Source organism: Lagenorhynchus albirostris, chromosome X (assembly GCF_949774975.1).
Source record: "Lagenorhynchus albirostris chromosome X, mLagAlb1.1, whole genome shotgun sequence".
NCBI lineage: Eukaryota > Metazoa > Chordata > Mammalia > Artiodactyla > Delphinidae > Lagenorhynchus > Lagenorhynchus albirostris.
The window spans coordinates 126,448,255-126,472,954 of record NC_083116.1 but is presented as its reverse complement, the minus strand read 5'-3'; the positions used below and the strand labels follow the sequence as shown (position 1 = coordinate 126,472,954).

The 24,700-nt window shown below is 42.8% G+C and overlaps 1 protein-coding gene and 1 pseudogene across 1 annotated transcript in view; one reads left to right on the top strand and one right to left on the bottom strand.

Annotated features, from left to right (window-relative positions):
• The window catches only part of ANOS1 (anosmin 1), a 188,470-nt gene that overhangs the window by 5,446 nt on the left and 158,324 nt on the right, over positions 1–24,700 (bottom strand). The window contains exons 7-9 of the mRNA XM_060137589.1: positions 23,304–23,509; positions 20,033–20,177; positions 10,826–10,972 (exon numbers count right to left, since the gene is read on the bottom strand). Of these exons, the coding sequence (XP_059993572.1) occupies positions 10,826–10,972; positions 20,033–20,177; positions 23,304–23,509 (498 nt within the window). The remainder of the gene's footprint in view (positions 1–10,825; positions 10,973–20,032; positions 20,178–23,303; positions 23,510–24,700) is intronic.
• Positions 5,156–5,248, top strand: LOC132514181 (U5 spliceosomal RNA; annotated as a pseudogene).

Here is a 24,700-nt window from a genome sequence, read left to right as displayed (position 1 = left end):
CAGCCAGAGGAGGTGGGTCTCCCAAAACTCTGACTAGAGTCGGGGGGAAAAAGCAATAAGCCATCAAAGGAAAAGTGAATTGCAATACGAGAACCACACAGAAAAAAATAATTAGCAAAGTCATAGCAAAATGACTCCACAGAGGTCTTGAGAATAACCTCGCCATGGTGTCCACAGTCATAAATCCCCCAATGAAGGGTAGCACTCAGCAGCCGTTCTCCTATTTCCTAGGCTCTAAGAGAGACTCGTCTCAAGTCTCTGAATCCTACATTTTTCTGACAAAGCTGATGGAGAGGCCGTCAAGCCCAGGCAGGAACAAAAGCCTTTCCCTCAACTTGAAGACCTGGCCCTTCACATGTGCTCCATCTCGAGCCTTGCTGTGACAGGGCCCCCTCATCAGAAGATACAGGGTGAACAGCCTCCCGGTGCCTCAACGGTAAGTGCATCCTTGCAGTGCGTGTGTGCGATCGCTACGGAAACGAGGCCTGCTCTCAAAGCCAGCCCAGCATACGGGCTCCTTAAACGTTTCCACTTCCAGCTGGAGCAGCGCGTTTTCTGCACGTGTCTTTACTTTGGCCGACCGAGTGGAAAAAAAGACACCGTGATGAGAAGCCGGTCACTGAGTGTGGGAAAGGAGGTCCGGGCAATCCTGGGCTTAATAATCACCCCGGTGTGTCCCCGGGTGTGAAAGGCACCGCTTCCCTGGGTGATTAGCATCTCGTCCGAATGCTCACGCCAAGTGTTTGATGGAGGTTTTCCGAGGGGAAAACTCTTGGATGAAATCGGGTGGTTCTGGTGGGAACTTGCTCTGAGCACTTTGGAACGAGAAAAGAACTTTCAATCTGAGAAAATAAACAGCAAGTGGGCACCAATGGTGTTTAGCTAAAAGGGGAACCCTCTGACTAGAGGTTTTTAACTCTTTACATGGCAGACATCAGGGGCTTTTTTTTAAGAAAAGAATTGCACGTTATACATTAAGCCTGAAGTCAGTCACTGAGTGAATTCAAATCCTTTCTTTCAACAAGTGGTGCTGCTCTAGGCATCGCAGTGAAATAACCTCCCAGGAGCAGCTGCTCTCACGCCTCTTAAATCCTAAGGGGGCTGGACAAGTAATAAAGTACATGAGTCAGGTCTCAGGTCGGAGGGAGATGAGCCTACAGCTGAGCACGGAGGGCGAGAGAGGTACAGCGTCCCGGCAGAGGGTTGCGACTGTCACTGAAGCGCTGGCGCAGCTCACAGAGGAGCTGACCTCGCAGGGGAACCTGGAAGGCGGTTGGCACTGGGCCCGCTCGGTGTGGATAACGGGGCAGGGCACCGTCCCACACAACTGTCTGCCACAACGGAAGCTTCTGTATGTGGTGACCCCTCGTCACCACATTGCTGCTGCAGCTGAGGAATCAAATTCTTAAGTCACTGAAATCAATTTAAAATTCAGCGGCTCCACGGGGCTCGTGGCTCCCACATCGGACGGAGTAGCGAGTTCCAAAGTCGGGCACACGGCAGGGCTGACATTCCCTGGTCCGGAGCAGCCGGGGCTGGACTCCCGTTTGCTGCACTCCAGTGCTAGGACGTGTGATTGATTGATACCCGTGGCTCCAGGTCCCCTGAGAACCCCACACACAGCTGACAGCATAACTGCGTTTCCCCAAGAGGACGCACCGCGCGACACGTCGCAGCCCTCAGCTCTCAGCTCCGCCCTGCCCGAGTCCACGCCTACTCTGGATCTGCCACCTCCGGGAAGAACTTCACCCAAGCCCAAGGCTTTCCAAGACGGCTCTGCGTTTCTACCTCCACCTGAGCTGTTCCCTGGAGGAGCTGGTGTTCCCAGCTTCCGGTCCCATGTAGATGCTTTTCAAACTCAGCGCTTCTAAAACCACACCCTTGATCCCTGCCCTCAATTGCCCTTGCGTTCAGCTTGCCTCTTATTTAATCACGCCTTTTTGTTTTCTGTATCTGTGATGTTCTGACATCTTGCAGCCTTGCGGACCCTGCCGGGACCGCCCTCGCAGGGTGGCCACTGCCCCGTGCAGACCAGCCGACCCAGAGCCCCTCCCCAGCACCTCCTCTGTGGGGCCCTCACGCTCTGGGCCACCACCCTCGTCACCCCAGGGCCAGGTAGGTGGGGACAGCCCCTGAGCCAGAGCCAATCCTGACTAGCCAATCCTGAGACCATCTTGCCTTTCCTACTCGCCAGAGGAAAGGCTTCTGAGCACAGTTTCCTGCTTCCTGACCGACCCTGGTGCCTCCCCACGTGGCCCGAGTGGTGTGAGGCTCCACCTCCTGGGAGCCGTGAGTAACAAACCACCTTCTCAGTGGCCGTTGTCTCTGTTGCCTTCACCAGACCCGAATAAAACCCACTCCTTTAAGACATGATGAAAATGAACAGGCTGCCTTTTAAGCAGTCCTTCATGGCACTTTTTCAGACACATACACAGCAGTCCGCACTCTTCCAAGCTTAATCAAAAACTGGCATGCGTTTCTCATGCAGGTCTACACAATCGGTTCTCGTTATTCACACAAGTGAGGGTTTAGAAAATCACCGTGAATGCAGAATTAGCAAATCCGGGATGGCTGTTTCTTGGAGAAATACAGTGTTAGTTTCGCCGTGAGCTTCTGGTCACCACATTTTTGCCAGCCAGTCAATACATAATCTTATTTTATGTGTGTTTTTCTTGTTTAAAAACTTATTTAATAAAGTCATAATTAACTGTAATATTTCTTTACTTAAAAAACTCTAGTTGAAATTATTTTCATGATCCTGGGTAGCAGGACAGTAAACTTCTTTTGCTTTCAGCCTCACAATAACGCCTCCACTGTACTTTTTTTTTAATCCATCACCATCTCAAAAACGACAAATTTAGACACTTTTTTTTTTACCTTTTCGGAACTTCATCACACACTACCAATGTGACTCGCACCTCCCAGGCAGCCTCATGTATCCATCAGCAAAGGCAGCACTCCACCACTATGCTCGGGGCCACTTTAACCAGGACAAATCTCCAGCAAAAAGCAAGGAAATGCAACACTCAGACCAGAAACCCACGCGCTAAACAGACCGGGCAAAGGATGTGTCGCCAGCATGAGAGTGGAAACGAGAGGGCGGCGTCCCCTCAGCTTCAGGTGGGAACGTGTACGTGGGGCGACTCAAGCCCATCGCCACTCCCTGCACGAGCACCCCCACAAAGGACCGCACAAGCGCCCCCCCAGGACTGGTTAGGGGTTACAAATAAACCTTAGTGACTACACGAGTCTGTCTTCAAATACACACTCTGTGAGCATCCACTGTGTCTCCTTTCATTTTAAAATCAGTAGCATAAGGTAGCGTTTTTTATTTCTTTCAGTACGTGGGCCTCTCGCTGTTGTGGCCTCTCCCGTTGCGGAGCACAGGCTCAGCGGCCACGGCTCATGGGCCCAGCCGCTCCGCGGCATGTGGGATCTTCCCGGACCGGGGCACGAACCTGTGTCCCCTGCATCGGCAGGCGGACTCTCAACCACTGCGCCACCAGGGAAGCCCCCTCCCTCTTCCTAAACCCCTTGCCCGCCTCAGCTTCTGTCTCAAATCTCCCCATGTTCTCCAGCTCCTCTGGGCACTCACTTGCACTGTCCTCTGCTGCACTGCCCCTCTTTGTGCTGAAACTGGAGTTCCTTCACGCCCGGTCCTGGTCCCTCTTCTCTCTAGCAGATCCCACCCTTATTAAAGAACTTATTCTTAAAGTCTACGTTATTCTGGTCCAAGTACTACTTTACAACTGTACAGTGTTTTACCTACAATAGTTGCTTACAGACACCTGTTTGCAGTGACTTTGCTTAGTTGTAAATAATACTGTTAGCTTGTTTCCATATGAATATTCCGGTGAATTACCAGTAAATAAGCAAGCCAGGGAGAAAAGTGCTTCTGACTCATCCTTACTTTGAATAAACAGAGACTAAAAAAATAATAGAAAAGATCAAAGAAACTAAAAAGCTGGTTCTTTGAAAAGATAAAGTTGATAAACCTTTAGCCAGACTCATCAAGAAGAAAAAGGGAGAAGGCTCAAATCAATAAAATTAGAAATGAAAAAGAAGAAGTTATAACCAACACCAGAGAAATAGAATAAGAGACTACTACAAGCAACTATATGCCAATAAAACAGACAACCTAGAAGAAATGGACAAACTCTTAGAGAGGTACAATCTCCCAAGACTGAACCAGGAAGAAATAGGAAATATGAACAGACCAATTACCAGTACTGAAATTGAAACTGTGATTAAAAAACTCCCAACAACCAGAGTCCAGGACCAGATGGCTTCACAGGCAAATTCTGTCAAACATTTAGAGAAGAGTTAATACCTGTGCTTCTGAAACCATTCCAAAAAACTGCAGAGGAAGGAACACATCCGAATTAATTCTGTGAGGCCACCATCACCCTGATACCAAAACCGGCCAAAGATACCCCAAAAAAAGAGAATTATAGGCCAGTACCTTTGATGAACATAGATGCAAAAATCCTCAACAAAATACTAGCGAACCAAATCCAACAGTATATTAAATGGATCATACACCATGATCAAGTGGGATTTATCCCAGGGATGCAAGGATTTTTCAATATCCTCAAATCAATCAGTGTGATACACCATATTAACAAACTGAAGAGTAAAAACCATATGATCATCTCAATAGATGCAGAAAAAGCTTTTGATAAAATTCAACATCAATTTCTGATGAAAACTCTCCAGAAAGTGGGCATAGAGGGAACCTACCTCAACATAATGAAGACCATATATGACAAAACCACAGCTAACATCATACTCAACGGTGAAAAGCTGAAAGCATTTCCTCCAAGGTCAGGAACAAGACAAGGATGGCCACTCTTGCCACTTTTATTCAACATAGTTTTGGAAGTCCTAGCAACGACAATCAGAGAAGAAAGGGAATCCAGATTGGAAAGGGAGATGTAAAACTGTCACTGCTTGTATATGACATGATACCATACATAAAAAAAGCCCTGAAGATACTACCAGAATACTACTAGAGCTCATCGGTGAGTTCAGTAAAGTTGCAGGATACAAACTTAATATACAGAAATCTGTTGCATTTCTATACACTACAACAAACTATCAGAGAAATTAAGGAAACAATCCCATTTACCACTGCATCAAAAAGAAAATACCATTCATACTCTGGTTTCCCTTCAGATCATATAAATCTTTTGCCTTTTACTAAAGATTTCTTGGAGAGGGGGAAAGAAAAATAAGAATAAGATACCTAGGAATAAACCTACCTGAAGAGGCAAAAGACCTGTACTCCAAAAGCTATAGGATGCTGATGAAAGAAACTGAAGCTGACAGAGATGGACCATATTGTTGGACTGGAAGAATCAATATTGTTATAATAACCATACTACCCAAGGCAATCTACAGATTCAATGCAATCCCTATCAAATTACCAATGGCATTTTTCAAAGAACTAGACCAAGACATTTTAAAATGTCTGTGAAACACAGAAGACCTCAACATAGCCACAACAATCTTGAGAAAGAAGAACAGAGCTGGAGAAATCACAGCTCCCTGACTTCAGACTATACTACAAAGCTACAGTAAATACTAAGGTACTGGCAGAAAAACAGAAAGATCAATGGAACAGGATAGAAAGTCCAGAAATAAACCCACACACTTACGGTCAATTAATCTATGACAAAGGAGGCAAGAATATACACTGGAGAAAAGACAGTCTCTTCAATAAGTGGTGCTGGGAAAACTGAGCGGCTACATGTAAAAGAAGGAAATTAGAACATTCTCTAACATGATACACAAAAATAAACTCAAAATGGCTTAAAGACTAAAATATAAGTCATGACACCATAAAACTCCTAGGATAGAGTATTGGCAAAATATTCCCTTACATAAATCGTACAAACGTTTTCTTACGTCAGTCTCCCAAGGCAATAGAAATAAAAGCAAAAATAAACAAATGGGACCTATTCAAAATTACAAGCTTTTGCACAGAAAGGAAAGCATAAACAAAATAAAAAGATACCCTATGCAATGGGAGAAAATATTTGCAAATGATGCAATCAACAAGGGTTTAATTTCCAAAATATACAAACAGCTCGTAGAGTTTAATAACAAGAAAACAATCCAATCCAAAAATGGGCAGAAGACCTAAATAGACATTTCTCCAAAGAAGACATACAGATGGTCAATAGGCACATGAAAAGATGCTCATTATCGCTAATTATTAGAGAAACGCAAATCAAAACTACAGTGACGTACCACCTCACACCAGTCAGAATGGCGATCATTAAAAAGTCTACAAATAATAAATGCTGGAGAGGATGTGGAGAAAAGTGAATCCTCCTACACTGTTGGTGGGAATGTAAACTGGTGCAGCCACTATGGAGAACAGTATGGAGTTTCCTCAAAAAACTAAAAATAGCACTACCATATGATCCAGCAATCCCAGTCCTGGGCATATATCCAGACAAAACTATAATTTAAAAAGATACATGCACCCCTGTGTTCGTAGCAGCACTACTTACACTAGCCAAGACATGACAGCAACCTAAGTGTCCATCAACAGATGAATGGATAAAGAAGATGTGGTACAAATAAACAATGGAATATTACTCAGCCATAAAAAAGAATGAAGTAATGCCATTTGCAGCAACATGGATGGACCTAGAGATTGTCATACTAAGTGAAGTAGGTCAGACAGAGAAAGACAAATATCATGATGTCACAGAAAGACAAATATCATGATGTCACTTATATGTGAATGTAAAAAAAATTATAAAAATAAAATTACTTACAAAAAGAAACAGACTCCCAGACTTAGAAAAGAAACTTATGATTACCAGAGGGCAAAGGGGGTGGGGGAGGGATAAATTAGGAGTTTGGGATTAGCAGATACAAATGACTGTATATAAAGTAGATAAACAACAACGTCCTACTTTATAGCACAGGGAACTATATTCAATATATTCTAATAACCTATAATGGAAAAGGATGTGAAAAAGAATAGACATATATATATGTAATACTGAATCACTTTGCTGTATACCTGAAACTAACACAACATTGTAAATCAACCAATACTTCAATAAAAAGTTCTTTGTTTTGGGGGAAAAAAGAGGGAAAGAAAAATGAAAGGACATTGATGCCCTACACTAGCTGCTTACAACAATAATCAAATCTGGGTAAAAGGTAGAGAAAGATGAAACAGTATAACTCCTAGGAGATAAGGAGAGTATCTTTGTGACCCTGGCATAAGCAAAGATTTCTTAAACAAAGAGCGGTAAGCCTCAAGGAAACAAAATGATGAACTGATAATCTCTAAAAGTAAGAACTATTAAGAATGTGAAAAAAATAAAAGAAGAAAATACTAAGATGAAACCAGCAGATGACTCATATACTCCACCTATAAAGGACTCTTGCAGGACAGGCTGGCTAAACAGTTGAAAAGTGCTTTGAAAAACAGGAGCTCCACTGCCAGTAAACTTATGAAAAGGTGTTCAACGCCTGGATGACCAGAAGAATGCAAATTCAAACGGCACTGAGCCATCACGTCACACGTACCGGAAAGGCTCAACTGAGAAAGACAGAACATGCCTCATGGGGGAAAGCATGTGGGGCAGTGGGGACCATCTTACCCTCCTGGTGGGAATGTGCACTGGTCCAGCCACTTCGGAAATTCTCAGCATCTTCTAAAGGTCATCATCCTCTATGACCTAAGAATCCCACCCTCTGTGGGGGAATAGGTACACATGTGCATCAACAGACATGTATTCATAGGCTCTTCACAGCAGGGCCATTCTGAATAGCCCATCCCTGGAACAAACCAAATCTCCATCAACTGCTGAAAAGATCTGGACAAACCAAATCTCCATCAACTGCTGTACCAGGGACGACTATGCAGTGATATAAACGGATGAATCACGGCTTCCTGCAACAGGATGGACGGGTTTCCCACATGCAGTGTTCACTGTGAGAACACTGATGCAAACTGTATGATTCCATCTGTATACGTTCAAATACACGTAAAACAAATCTTCAATTTTAGAAGTCAGGAAATGGTGGTTACTATTCTGTGCTTAAGCTGTTTGCACCTCCCGTGTGTGTACATTTTCATTTCCTTACATGAGATGTGTACATTTCCAGTATTATATTAATATGTTGTTTTATTAATATGTCACATGGACATACAATTCTAATTTGAAATTGATAAATACAGTCATCCTTTGGTACCCACTGGAGAGTGGGGATTGGATCCACACCCTGGATACCAAATTCCAGGCTGCTTGAGTCCCACAGTTAGCCCTTTGTATCTGTGGGTTCTGCACGCTTGGATTCAACCAACTGCCAATCTTAAACATTGCACAAAATCCACATTTGGTTGAATTCACAGATACAGAACCCACTGATGTGGAGGGCTTGACTGTACAATAGATCAAATAAATTTTATAATTTAATACTAACTGAAAACTATCATTAAATGTCATAATATGAATATATTAACATATAATTTTAATAATTAATATTCAATAAATAAAATTTAAATTAACATATGATAGTAATAAAACATTAACATGATTGGTAATGTTATTTTAGCTAGAGAATGAATTTCAGCAGCTTGGAAGAAAATTCTGGAACAAGAAGAGCTCCAACACCAATATCCCCAATGGCTCGTGAGCCGATACCCTGAGTAAAACAGCACTTCAGAAAAATAAGAATTTTAAAAACAATTCTTGAAACAATCTATTGTTTTTTGCTTAAAATAGAGTTTATGTCTTAAATGCACAAAAGTGATAAATATAAAAATGTATGTCAAGTAACTCTAAAAATACTATTCTAAGAGTACAGAAAACAAAGAAACAAAAGGAATTTATCCCAAAGATAAAGAGAAAAAAGAATCTATTCTAAGGGTGACTGTTCATTGCAGTATTGATTGTAAGATGGAAATTCTGAAGGCAGCTAAGTGTGTGACTGTAGTGGAATCATTATGGCATAATATCTATCAAGGCAGCCATTTTAAAATGTTATTAAAAATACCAACAATATAGAATGCAAATTAGCATTTTATGAAAATGTGCTTTACAAACACACACATATACATATAAAACAACTGAGTGAGAAACAGGTATAGGAGACTGCTGAAAGAAAATCCAGTAAAATGCTATTTCTATGAAATGATACTGAGAAGAGAATCGGCTCTTTTATTCTATTTTCCAAATTATTTGCATTATAGGTCTTCTAATTTAGAACAAGAATTTACAGTGCAAAATAATGACTGTCTCAAGTGTTTGGGACACAAGATCAACCTTCTTAGGAAAGACATGAAGACAGGTTAATATCCCTGAAATGATCAAATGTAAGCAGCAGATTTCAGTATGTGATACAGATTCCTGGGAATCAGAGGCAACCCATTCAGACTTCAGAAGAGCAAGGCATTTAATAATAATTTTTTAAAAAGCATGTGTTTTGTTCAGCTACCGTTTCCTTAATATCAACAGTGTGGCTCGACGGTGACGTTTGCACAAGCACCCTTACATCACAGCGCTCTTCAATGCAAACAACAAATATAAAACTCTTAGAGGAAAACATAGGCAGAACACTCTCTGACATAAATCCCAGCAAAATCATTTTGATCCACCTCCTAGACTAATGAAAATAAAAGCAAAAATAAACAAATGGGACCTAATTAAACTTAAAAGCTTTTGCACAGTAAAGGAAACCATAAACAAAATGAAAAGACAACCTACGGAATGGAAGAAAATATTTGCAAACGATGTGACTGACAAGGCATTAATCTCTAAAATATACAGACAATTCACACAGCTCAATATCATGAAAACAAACAACCCAGTGAAAAAAATGGGCAGAAAACCTAAATAGACAGTTCTCCAAAGACATACAGATGGCCAAGAGGCACATGAAAAGATGCTCAACATTGCTAATTGTCAGAGAAATGCAAATCAAAACTACAATGAGGTATCACCGCACCCCAGTCAGAATGGCCATCATCAAAAAGTCTACAAACAATAAATGCTGGAGAGGATGTGGAGAAAAGGGAACCCTCCTTCACTGCTGATGGGAATGTAAATTGATACAGCCACTATGGAGAATAGTATGGAGGTTCCTTAAAAAACTAAAAATAGAACTACCATACGACCCAGCAATCCCAATCCTGGGTATATACCCTGAGAAAACCATAATTCAAAAAGAGTCATGTACCACAATGTTCACTGCAGCTCTATTTACAATAGCCAGGACATGGAAGCAACCTAACTGTCCACCAACAGATGAATGGCTATAGAGGATGTGGTACATATATACAATGGAATATTACTCAGTGATAAAAAAGAATGAAATAATGCCATTTGCAGCAACGTGAATGGACCTGGAGATGATCATACTAAGTGAAGTCAGACAGAGAAAGACAAATATCATATGATGTCACTTATGTGCAGAATCTTAAAAAAAAATGACACAAATGAACTTATTTGCAAGGCAAAAACAGACTCACAGACTTAGAAAACAACTTATGGTTACCAAAGGGGAAGCGTGGCCGGGAGGGATACACTGGGAGATTGGGATTGACATATACACACTACTGTATATAAAATCGATAACTAATAAGGACCTACTGTGTAGCACAGGGAGCTCTGCTCAGTATTCTGTAATAACCTAAATGGGAAAAGAATTTGAAAAAGAATACACGAGTGTATGTGTAAAACTGAATCACTTTGCTGTACACCTGAAACTAACAGAACACTGTTAATCAACTCGACTCCAATGTAAACTAAAACTTAGCAAGAACAACAACAAATAAACAGAAGCATCTGCCCACCTTCGGTCTTCTTCCAGTACACCTTCACTTGCAGCTGGCTGTCTTGATAGAACGGAGCTCCGATTTCCAGGAGGCGAGTGGGCCGTCGTCTTTGAAACGGAGGCTGTATTTGCATCACACTTTTTCTAGTTTTCCCAAGTTGTTCTTCTACAACAAAGCACAACATTCTGATTTACTTGTTAAAAATAAATCTGTAACCTGATAGTAATCCCAGTGTATTTCATTTCACTCTGCTATTCATCCATATTTATTGCCTGATTTTTAAAGTAAATTGTAATGTGACTACACGTTCCTTCCAGCTCAAGTTGACGACACCTCCCCCTTCATCACACGCTGGAATGCATACCTAAAAGGAGACTGTGTACATTACACGGGATCCCCCGAACTTAAATTGGGAATCAACATACATTCACCAGCCCGGAAAGATGTTCTGATTTCAGTAACAGGTGGAAGTAGTATTTCTCACAATAGATAGACTTTTGTGCGGTTATGAAGTAAATGAAGTCATATTAAAATACCATTTCATGAAAACAGTATAGGTAGCTTTTCACGGAAGTACCAGCATGTTATGTTCCTCCATCTTTAGAGAGCCAGGTGAGAATTTATACGGCTTAGCAGGAAGTATACCAAAAATTCCTGCCCTCAGAGCTCTCCTTTACCAGTTCACTGATTTTACAAGTTGTACATTTAGAAATCCCGTCCTTGGAGACAAGACTTTTCTGCTTTCAGAATTCCAAGTAGCCCTTTGAGAGATAAAACAGCTTAAGCTGTATTGATTATAAAGCAGTCAGAAATGTGTTATCAAAACTTTTCCAATAGAGCTGTGAGGTCTGCATTCTTGAGAAGGTGGGAGGAAGAGGGAGAGATGAGGATGAATGCAGAGAAATGCTGACCTGCGGTGAATCAGGAGAAGGAAAGGAAAACTGAGGACCCAGAAGAAAAAGTACATCGAGTGTGTACTTCTCCTTACCGGGGCGTGCCTGTCAAACCATCCATGCAATGGGTCTGATTAAAAGGAATGGGATAGTTACATTAGTTGGTACTTACATTTTAGTTTAAATAATTCAAATGAATGTTTGGATAACTCTGACATTTATTAGGTTAAGGATTCTGCACCCAATAGCACTGTGTGTATGAGGGGTTCCCCATACCACCGATTCTCAGACCCCAGCGGGGTGTCCTACAGCTCAACTCAGTTGTGACAGTTTCTACCTGCAGACAGCATCAGATCCCACAGGGTAAGGGCTCAGTGCTGCAAGACTGCGCCCCCCGCCCGCTTCAGATGCGAGTCACGAGTCCAGGTTGGCAGCAGTGCTTCTGATGACCTGCTGTAGATGGGGGGTTCCAGAGACCCCTTCCTCAGATTCAAATAACTTGCAAGAGCAATTCACAGAACTCAGCGAACAATTTTACTTGATAGATTACCCGTTTATAATAAAAGGATATAACTCAGCAACCTAAGTGTCCATCGACAGAGGAATGGATAAAGATGCAGTACACATATACAGTGGAATACTATTCAGCCATCAAAAAGAATGAAATAATGCCATTTACAGCCACATGGATGCCCCTAGAGATGGTCATACTGAGTGAAGTAAGTCAGACAGAGAAAGATAAATATCACATGGTATCACTTAGATGTGGCATCTAAAATACGACAGAAATGAACTTATCTACAAAACAGAAACACACTCACAGACATAGAGAACAAACTTATGGTTACCACAGGGGAAAGGGGGGAAGCGGAGGGATAAATTAGGAGTTTGAGATTAAAATATACACACTACTCTATATAGAAGAGATAACCAACAAGCACCTGCTGTATAGCAGAGGGAAATATACTCAATATTTCGTAATAACCTATAATGGAAAATAATCTGAACAAGAATATGTGCATGTGTGTAACTGAATCACTGTGCTGTATACCTGAAACTAACACAACACTGTAAATCAACTATACTTCAATTTAAAAAAAGAAACAAACACAAAACCACAGACAACAGTAACAAAAAAGACTGTTCTAGGGATGAGGATCTATAACATAGAAAAACTTGTATAGAAATGTTCACATCAATATTGCTTGTCATGTAAGCCCATACTTAGATCACGTAAACAAGAACATCTGTCTTCAAAGTTAATCATGTCTAAGCATAAAATTTGATTTGGATATATGAAAAGTGAGTGGGAAAAGAAGGATCTAAGTCAGGAAGAGGCAGATGGAAGCGATGCACACGGCAGGGTGTGGGGAAAGGGGGCGGAGCTTCCACGTCTGAGGGTCTAAGGGAGCCCCTCCCCCAGCATGCGTTCACCACAGCGGAAGCTCTCTGAACCCCGTCTTTCTGGATTTTTACAGAGGCGTCATCACACGGGCGTGCTGATTAAATTACTAGCCGCTGATGGCAAACCTCCGTCCTCAGCTCGCAGGTGGAGGTGGGCGTTCTGGGGGCCAGGAATGTGCCGAGACCGGATAGCAGGAGGCGCTGCTTCCCAGCCTGCAGACGCCAGCGCAGCGAGCCTGGAGCCCAGAGGAGGGCCTGGGACGCGGAGCCCTCAGAAGGCTCCGCCCCCGAACGCATCCCTTTCTTGACACCACCCGGCGGTTAAAGAATCCTGCTGCTTACACCTAAAGCATGTTTCTCTTAAAGAATTAAAGGCTTCAGCTTTTCACAAGCCCATTTATGCTTCTAATTCCTTTAAGAACCTGTGATGGGAAGAAGTCGCCAGCAGACTACCAAGACAGTTTAGAAAACCGTGTTTAATCTCTCTGTAAATTGTCTTCCTGCTGTCTTTTATATGCCATGGAAACATTCACTTCTCATTACAGACGTAAGGACGTGTGAATATATATATATATATATAAAAATATATACACACACACATATATGTATATATCTCAAGATTGAATCTTTGCTGCTTTAGTGAATATTTCCAGCACAGACACGCATGGACATGCCCCATCCCCCATGTAGGGACAGACGTGATAGTTCAGTCCTGGGAGGACGTCCTTGACTCGGAGTGTGTCCTCCACTTTCAGCAGGAAACAAAAATGGAATAAAATTCATTCCTTCACATTCTGAAGAGGTATGAGGTCTGATTTATTTATACTCTTTAATACTCCTGAAAGTTAAAAGAATTGAGTGACTGTGCTATTTCTCCAGATGTCAAAACTCTGATTACCTTTTCAGATTGAGAGATTCAGGGTATTTTCTCTCCACTCCATTTTTATTTTGGAGAGCTGGAAGCATATGCCAGTTGCATGAGGCAACTATAAAAAACATTTGGAATCTGTCAACCCTGGAAATACTCCTCCTACCTCCAAAAAAGCAAGTTACATTTCCATTAAAGATAGTATTATGTCTTTCCTCCTTCAAGGGACCCTTTTATAAAACTGTATGAACATTCAGGCTTTGCTTGCATCGAAATATTTATCGTTAATACACCTGGCACCCCACAGACCTGGAAAAATATAATTCAAAAAATAATTTATATGCTGACATTTACTACATGCATTCCTATAAAATATAATTTCCCTTGTTTATACTATAAAGTTGTAGTTATTCCTTACTTCTAGTTGCTTCATGATGAAATATAGTGTTCTTGTAAAAGTCATATACTAGTGTTTACGAGATTATATATCAACACTGGGTTATAAAGAACATCCTGACACGTATTCAGCTATATCCTGCCTCATCCTTTGTAAAACCAGTCTCTTCTGTCGGCTACGCTGACACCCAAATAACATGTATTATGACAGGTACTTTGCACTATCACTTATTTTATTTTTCTGAATCCGCATGACAGGCATCAGTTAATCCTAGCATAAAGTGGCCTTTGGTAGGTTAACTGTCACATCTCTATTGGTCAGGTAGAACGTTACCTCATTGTACAAGATGATTAGAAAGTGACCGTAACACTCAGCACCAGCATCTTGCGGGAACAGGAGTTGGTTGCGTGCGCAGGTAAGAGCGGGAACAACTGACTGGTCTGCTTTCACAGGAGTTCCTGAAGCAGTGCTACAGGCCACGCCTAGGCTTCTGGAGCACGTGGGCTCTGACGGCTGCTGTGGGCACACAGGCGGACAGTCCCTGTTCTCTGACCTAGACGAGACCTTAGTTGAGCGGATGTACTTTCCAAGGGATAGGTCTAGACCCCACAGACTGGAATCTGTCGTGTGCAAAAGGAAAGACACTTCCACCGGAGATTCCAGAGGACAGGGGAAGACACTCAGGGGTGAAGGACAGATGTGTTTGTATCTGGGGGGATCTGAGTGGCTCACTGAGAGGGACGAATTCAGTCTATGTGATGCCTAATGGCTTAAAGTGAGAGAGAAGGATTTGTAATCATACCCGAGAGGAAGGGAGAGGGAGCTAATTAAAGAGGATCTCACCAGGTGTGTGTGGGGAGATGCCCCGGGAAGAAGGAGAAAGCCCTAGATGTGCTCTGGAGACCCAGAGTCTGTAACAGTTGTGTCTGTGGGCTGGACCATGAAGAGATTCTCGATGACATGACTTCAACAATGGCAAGCCAAGGCTGGGTTTTCCTCTCCTTGTTCTTGGTTGTGGGCAGAAACACATATTAAATTATGGGAGTTTGCAATCCTATACCAGTCTCCAATGGGGAAGGAATGTTGTTTACTGGAAAAGCCAGGAGACTAAAAGGCAAACTTATTTTACACAGTAGAGGAAATCCCTACCACCAATAGAAAAAAAAAAAAATGGGTCTTAGGAGAAGCAGAGGTTTAAAGGGTTTTGGTTTGAGAAGACATTTGGGGAGGAAAACATGGCAAAGCAATAAAGGATGAGATCTGTGGAGACTTGCAAAGAGAAGATGTAGGTGACAGTCTTGAGAGGGGAACTCAGGAGAGTAATCTGTGATATGGTTAATATTTTCTAAAGAATATTTTGACAGCTGTCTACAAAATGGATATTTAAGAAAGAGTGGAGACAAATATTAATTAGGAGATTACTTTATAAGAAAGGTGACAATGGGCTGAACAAGGGCAAGACTTGGACAGATCCCACACAGAATCTGAAATTAGAGTCAAAAGGACTTTCTAATGAACTGGATTTCTGAAGAGAAAGCAAAGCGAAGCATGACGAATGACCTCTATGGATGGCTTGAACAAAAGGGGGAACGGTGGGAACTTTGGGGGCAGGAGAGCCTGGGAGAGGAACGGGTGTGAGAGGGAAGCGAAGAGCTTGGTTTGGGGGATGTTGCATTTGAAGTACCTGTTGGCCATCCCAGGGGAGGTGCTGAGCACACACCTCTGCTTTCAGGGAGCATCAGCTGGGAGACACAGGGTGGCCTTCGCACGTGGATGGTTACGACACCCACGGGAGTCACTGATGTCTCCCGGGGAGGGAACTGACCCCCCCTCCACTCCCCACCCCCAAGCTGATTCTCTGCACAAACGATGCTCTCTTCCAACTCTGCGCTTGTGTGGGGTGACACCCTGTGTCCCACGGAGCGCCCATTCTTCAGGACCCAGGAGGAGCGCTGTGCTCTTGGTTCCCACCGCCATGTCTGTCCGTCTGCGCCATGCTTCCCTACAGCTCTGTGTGCAACGGACTGGTCTCTGTGTAATCATGTTGACATGTTTCTCTCCCAAATTCAACAGTAGGCGCTCTGAAGGCAGAGATGGAAATGTGTCCAGTGCTGCAGTAATGTGTGTGTATGAGTGTGTTTGCACATGTAGATGTACGCATGTGCGTGTATACAGAACATATATACACATATAAATACATGGTACACATATACTATATAACGTACAGTCTATATAGTATATATCCTACAGTGTACATATCTTTATACTATAATACAGTGTACAGTGGTATAAGGTAGTAATTATTCCCATCATTAGATACAGTTTGATGAATGAATGGAGGACTGCATTAAAGAAATCAATGAATAGTGCAAATATAAGTTGCAGCCACTATGGAAAACAGTATGGAGGTTCCTCAGAAAACTAAAACTAGAGTTGCCATGTTATCCAGCAATCCCACTCCTGGGCATATATCCAGACAGAACTGTAATTCAAAAAGATACCTGAACCCCTATGTTCACAGCAGCACTATTTACAATAGACAAGACATGGAAGCAACCTAAGTGTCCATCAACAGATGAATGGATAAACAAGATGTGGCGCAAATATACAGTGGAATACTACTCAGCCATAAAAAGGAATGAAATAATGCTACTTGCAGCAACATGGAGGGACCTAGAGATGATCATACTAAGTGAGGTCAGAAAGAGAAATACCAAGTGATATCACCTGTATGCAGAATCTAAAATAAGACTCACATGAACCTATCTAGGAAACAAAAACAGACTCGCAGACATAGAGAATAGACTTGCAGTTGCCAAGGGGGAGCAGAGGTGGAGGAGAGGTGGATTGGGAGTTTGGGATTAGCAGATGCAACCTATTATATATAGGATGGATAGAAAACAAGGTCCTACCCTATAGTACAGGGAACTATATTCAATATCCTGTGATAAACCATAATGGGAAAGGACATGAAAAAATATATATGTATAACTGAGTCACTCTGCTGTGCACCAGAAATGAAACACAATATTGTAAACCAACTATACTTCAGTAGAATTAAAAAAGAAAGAAAAGAAAAGAAAAAGAAATTGAGAGGCATCTTCCCCCAACCCTCCCACCTCCTGCCACCATTGCATTATAATCTCTGGGCATGGTGCCCTACCACTAGCATTTTTACAAACAACTCTCTAGTTGACCATAACGTGCAGCCAGGCTAAAGAAAAAATGACTTCAAGCAACTAAGCTGTTGAGACCCTACACGTGTGGTATACATTGTCCAATGAACATAAGGATTTTCTGGCCCTGTTTCATCACACCTATAACACTAGTATTGACTTACGCCTCATTCCTCCTCTCAGCTGGAAGCTGTCTCTAATGCATGATATCTTGCCTTTAACATGTCACGTGCTCCATAAGTGCTGTCATAGATATTACTAAATCTGACTCTAAAATTACTCTTGAAACTGATTCATAATCATATAACGGACATATTGGACCTATTTACAAATTGTAAGATTGGACCTCCCTAAGAACAGTCAGGCTGAAATCAGGCACACAAATTAATGCTATTAAAACTGAATTGTGTTACAATGGTTTTAACCAACAAGGACCTACTGTATAGTGCAGGGAACTCTGCTCAGTAGTCTGTAATAACCTAAATGGGAAAAGAATTTGAAAAAGAATAGATACGGGTATATATATATATATATATATAACTAAATCACTTTGCTGTACACCTGAAACTAACACAACATTGTTAATCAACTATACTCCAATATAAAATAAAAATTTTAAAGATCAAAAATAGGGCTTCCCTGGTGGCGCAGTGGCTGAGAGTCCACCTCCCAATGCAGGGGACACGGGTTCGTGCCCCGGTCCGGGAAGATCCCACATGCCACGGAGCGGCTGGGCCCATGAGCCATGGCCGCTGAGCCTGCGCGTCCGGAGCCTGTGCTCTGCAACGGGAGAGGCCACAACAGTGAGAGGCCCGCGTACCGCAAAAAAAAAAAAAAAAAAAAAAATCCAAAAAAGATACATGCGCCCCTATGTTTGTAGCAGCACAGTCACAGCACAGCACAGCCAAGACATGGAAACAACCTAAATGCCCCTCGATGGAGGAATGGATAAAAAGAAGACGTGGTGCATATATACAATGGAATGCTACTCAGCCATCAAAAAGAATGAAATCATGCCGTTTGCAGCAACATGGATGGACCTAGAGAGGATCATACTAAGCGAAGTCAGTCAGAAAGAGAAAGACAAATATCTTATGATATCACTTACATGTGGAACCTAAAATATGACACAGATGAACCTATCTATGAAACAGAAACAGACTCACGGACATAGAGAACACAGTTGTGGTTGCCAAGGGGGAGGGCATTGGGGGAGGGATGGAGTGGGAGTCTGGGGTTAGTAGATGCAAACTATTACATAGAGAATGGATAAACAACAAGGTCCTCCTGCAGAGCACAGGGCACTATATTCAATCTCCTGGGATAAACCATAATGGAAAAGAATATATATGTGTGTGTGTGTGTGTGTGTGTGTGTGTATGTGTGTGTGCATAACTGAGTCACTTTGCTGTACAGCAGAAATTAACATTGTAAATCAACTCTGCTTCAATAAAAAATACTGATAAAAAAAATCAGTGAAGTTACTAAACACATAGAAATGTTTCCATGAGAATTTTTATGTAAAAGTTGTACTGTATGCAAACTTATACATAGAAACAGTAGACTTTTCAAATCCATTTAATCTCCAGAAGGACTACTTCTCAAATAGGTAGGAAGCTCTGTTTCTAGAACTATTTTGAAAGCATCATTTCAAATGGACCTGCTCGTTTGGATCCTATTGTTTCCCAGGTGGTAGAAGATAATTACGGGCAATCCCTGCGTCTGACAGTGCAGAGCCAGCCTTGCCTTTCCTAAATTCAACAAGCTTGTCACACCTTCCGTGTCTGACCAGGCCCCGTCCCGGGATGAAAGGCAGATCCCACGGGACCCTGCGAGCCTGGGGAAGCAGGACCCGCGGAGATCCCTGGCGGCCTCTCTCGGGCTCGCCTTCTATCTGCCCGTCCCCAGATCCCTGGCCAGGAGCTTCCCCACAGCTCTTCTCACCAGTCCCCACCTCTGAGCAAAGCCGGAAACACCACGTAAGGCACTTTCCAGCTCAGAGGTGAGTGTCTCATAAGACTCTCCCCTTGCTTTGCTCAGTTCACGGCAAACAGACTAGTTTAGAACCACTGGCAACAAGGTATGGGAATGATTTAGTCACTGCCCCCAGTGGAGAATTAGGTAGCCTTTTGCAGTAATTGTGACCACTGTGTAAAACCAGGAAAAAGAAAAAAGGGCATGTCGCATTTTTAGGAGGGAAGCAACAGTTTCTAACAGTTAACTGTGCGGACCCTCCTTAAAAACAAGTATGCATATGCATAAGGACCCCAAATCATGGACGTATAAACATTTGTTCGAGTGAGACACCCTTTCTTCTTAAACTTCCATTATAACGCCAAAATACTGCACATAAAACTTAGGATAAAAATCCTAAGAAAAACTCAGAGGTAAAATTTGTACACATCATAGTTCAAAGGACATATTTACGTGTGTGAAGACTCTCCATGTAAAGACTGAAAATAGGAAAAAGGAACTCGAAGCACTTACTGCTGTGGACGGCGTGTGTGGACGTGAACTGGAGGGAGACCTTGGCGCTCTTGAGGCGAGTCTGGCCCCAGTAGGTGACGGCCTGCAGCTCTACTGTGTAGTCGCAGTCGGGCTGCAGTGGCTCCAGGGTCACAGAATTCGGAGACTGCAGGTGGAGGGAACACACACAGATTCTGTTACAAGCCGCCCTGCCTCTGAGCTTCCCTGCACAGCTGCTGTGTCCTTGTGAAGCACACCAGCTCCTCTCTGATGTCTGCCCGGACTATCTAAGATCACAAATCGTTCTACATCTTTAGCATATGAAAATCCACTTTTACCGTGGATCAAAATAAACGTCATACAAAAAGCACAAACACGTTTTTTTGGAAATTGTATTCCTAATCCCATTATTGGATGCTTTCCGGTAGCAGGAAAATGAATAATTCTGTCGCCTCACTCCTTACTAGATACCACCTTACAGAGAGAAGAAAGCTATAAAGATGAAGAATTTGCATTCCCTGTATTTCTCTGATTTTATCCTAAATCTTCTATGAGTAAATTTCCACCAAAAGTTGTAAGGAAAAGTCAACCTGACAAAATGCTTAAAGCACTTTCTTATGGCTTGCAGGTATAATAATAAAGCCCCTTACAAGTGCTCGGAATTAAGAGAAATAAGGTTGTTGCCTTAGAATTCAAACATTCATCAAAATATAGTACATGTGATATCACATGGCCCTAAATGGTCTAATTGGTGGTATTAACATCTATGAAGGGAAAAATGTGTCCATCACTAATGCGACACCAGACGTCAGGCAGTCAGTAAGTAGCACATGCTTTCCCACAAAGAGTAGGCCAGTTGCATGCGTGCATCGTGCTACAGGAAGGTATCGTCATCTGAAGTTGTCAAATACGGAATCACAGAAGCCCGTCCCTTGTTTAAATACCTCGATGACCTGTCGGAATTCTCCGCACCATTTTGGGTCACGTGAGATCTCTTTTCAGGGAGAGAACATGATTTCCGTGGGCGTTTCAGAACCGTGAGCACAACGCTCCCTGTAAATTCATAGTTTGGCACCTTTGCATGATTCAGGCTTTTGAGGGATCAGTTATCAGAACTCGGCCACCTTCCAGCAGGGCGGCTCTGGACGGCTGAAAGGACTGCGCTTCCAGAAGTGGGGGCTGAGAGGCAGGCTCTGGACCGTGGTCCCTGTTCCCAGGTGGGGCTGGGCCGCCTCTCAGCCACACCCACCGTGGTACTAATCGTGCCTCTTCGTGCCCTTTCTGCCTTTTACCTACAGGATGTCTATGAACTACCGATTCCCAATTCTTTTTAGTTAGGGTTTCTTGTTAAGTTCTGTGTCACTCTTCCTAAACTATTATCTTCAAACAAGGAAAATAGAATTCACTTTTGAAAGAGCATGTCGTTGAAAATCCCCACTCCTCTGAGTTTTCACGATATTAGGATGGACTCCTAGGAAATGAAAAGACATTGATTCCCAAGAAGAAAATTTCACAATTTCTCGTGTTTTTCAACATGTTTCCAGTTCCTGATCGTAATTCTCAGTTGGTCAAATTTTAATACTGAGAACTTTAATGAGTCCCATGACCTACAGCTTGCCTCTTGTGGATCCAGAAAAACACGTCACTCGTAAGATAGTGACCTATGATTAAGGCTACTCTAGGCCTGTTCACAATTATAATTAAATTCACAGTTCATTTTTTTTTTTTTTTTTTTTTTTTTTTTTGCGGTGTGCGGGCTTTTCACTGATGTGGCCTCTCCCGTTGCGGAGCACAGGCTCCGGACGCACAGGCTTAGCGGCCATGGCTCACGGGCCCAGCCGCTCCACGGCATGTGGGATCTTCCCGGACCGGGGCAGGAACCCGCGTCCCCTGCATCGGCAGGCGGACTCTCAACCACTGCGCCACCAGGGAAGCCCTGCGGTTCATTTTTTATTTATCTAATTGACATATACTGGAAATAAATTGCAAACTTCCCTACTAATCCTTGATGCTGTTTGGTTCTTAAGGGCATGTCAGGGGCAGGGGGCTGTCGGCATTTCATCACATCACTTTTTGCTTTCCATCCCTGTAATTGCACAACTTTATCTCTTTCAGCACCTTCTGTGAGATAAGCACAATTACCAATGGTCACTTGTTGCAAAGTCCTACAAAATAAAAGCTGGAAATGTCAGAATGTTTCTCGAAAATAAAACCAAAACAGTATCACAGCTAAATATCGGTGATATGGACCTGTGGAGACATGTTTTATAATTCTCAATGGCACAGATATTGGAATCTTCAGTGCAAAAAAAAAAAAAAAGTCTTGGTGTCCTTCTAAAGCACTTTCAAACATTTATTTATTTATGGAATTCAACCTTATGAATTAGGGGAAAAGGTGTTAAGTTTTATAACAATGAGATAAAGGAATGTGTACTAAAAGGACACCAAACACTCATTTTTATGCATTAAGCATTTCATATGATGCAAAATGTTCAGTGTTATAGAGATCTCATTGCATAAAACAGTTCAGTGAAGATTTTATTTCTTGGCGTGTGGAAAATAAGCCATTCCAAGTTCTTTTAATCAATAAGAAAAGCATATTGTCAAACATGCATTTTCTAAACTGTCTGCTGTCGCACTGATTAGATTATAGATGGGCGCCCCTTACGATACACAACAGATAAAGCCCGTGAACATTTACTCTTCAGTTTACAAGGATCTCTTTAGAAAAAAAGAGACCTAAATGTCGAGGACATTTTGAATTGTCTCGTTTTCAATGGCTAGACAGGTTAAGATGGAGACTTTTTTTTTTTTTTTTGCGGTACACAGGCCTCTCACTGTTGTGGCCTCTCCCGCTGCGGAGCACAGGCTCCGGACGCGCAGGCTCAGCAGCCATGGCTCACGGGCCCAGCCGCTCCACGGCATGTGGGATCTTCCCGGACCGGGGCACGAACCTGTGTCCCCTGCATCGGCAGGCGGACTCTCAACCACTGCGCCACCAGGAAAGCCCAAGATGGAGACATTTTTGTTCCTCTGATTTCCGGTGTGGTACCAGCCATTTGGATCTGAGTAAGTCAACAGACTGAACTCAACTGTTGTCACCTAAAGTGTGCACGGCTGAACGGCTGGCCTGGTCCTCTGTTTTCTGAACTTCCTCGTTCAAAGGGGAGGGATGGGAACCTGTCCCTCATCCGTCCCTCTTGTGGCTCAGCAGAGGCCACTCTCAGACCAGGTGCCTGAGTTCAAACACCACTGCGAGGAGATGGGCCTCTTCCCCCTGGTTCTCACTCACCCCACCCGTGGTCTTTCTCCTCTTCTTCTTCGTTGGCACAAGTGACTTGCCGCTGACCGTCCAGCTCCAGAAGACTTTGTAGTGATGCACTGGGATGTCTGGTTCCTCGGGGAGATCCCAAACGATCGTCACAGTCACGCTTCCGTCACTGTTGATGGTGGAGTTTGCAAGCCGGAGGTTGGCTGGGGCCGGTGGTGCAGATGGATCTGAAATCCCAGGAGAAAGACACAAGGGCCCAGGATGACCACAAAAGCATCGCCTCTGTACATGTAATGACTATAGGGTCGATGCAGGAAGACTGCCCTTGATGTGGAGAACAGCGGAAGATAAGCGCTAAGGAAGATCCCCTTCTTAAGCCTCAAACTGAAAAACAACCTATAGAACAGTAAGAGCAATGTGTTTGGGCCATATTTGTAATCTAGGCATTTCCATACCGCTACAACACAGCCAAATTTTCACTGTACCGAAATGGATAAAGTTCTGTAAAACATGGTCAAATTCCATGTAGGTTGGTTGGCATTAAATAGGTCAGCAAGGTTGAAATGCCTTTGAAAATTCTGAAAAGAAAAGACAGAAATCTAGGACCAGCTCATTCGAAAAACTGTTTTCACCCGAGCGGTCCTGGAGCTTTAGATCCTTCAATCAAAAGTTAAGAGTGACGTGAAAACATCAGCAAAAACAAACCATTTATTTTTTCGCCACATTACAAAGTGGATGACAGACGGGTAACGTTTTTATAGTTTCACCATTTCTAGTTTGTCGCATAAGCCAAAACCGTCTCAGCTGTCAGGAGAGAGATTAGGTTCTGGAATGATTTCTCTACAAACCTCCATTTGAAATCTATATACGAAGATGACTAAGTACGTGTAAAGCTGAGGGTCTTTCCTTCATTTTTTTGCCACAAATGGAGCCAGCCGCTCACCACAAATGATTTACAGATGGTTTTGTTTTAAGACGCCTGCCCGGAAAAATGCTGTCAATAATTCTAATTCTAATACCATCTGCATCAGAGGGGCAAAGAAGCTCTATCTAACTCCATATAAACAAAGACGACTGGCGGAAAATAGCCATGGTTTTACCCTTGGGATGGTTTGTGTTTCGGGGATGATGGAAGCATGAATTATTTTTTAAAAATCTGTTGCTTTTCTGTAAGGTAAGTTTTGGAGGTGTGGTGGGCTGTGTCATTTTTAAAAGCTCTGTAGTTGCTTTCCTAGGCTACTGGCTCATCCAATGCACATTACCTGACATGCCTGACCAAGGTGGTTCTCAAACGGTCACCGTGAGGAACCCTCTGGGAGCGCCCAAGACTTATACTGAGGTATGCTGATTCAGCGAGTGCAGGTGTGGCCCATGGATATATCCACGTTCAATATATGTTCACGTTTTATGTAAAATAC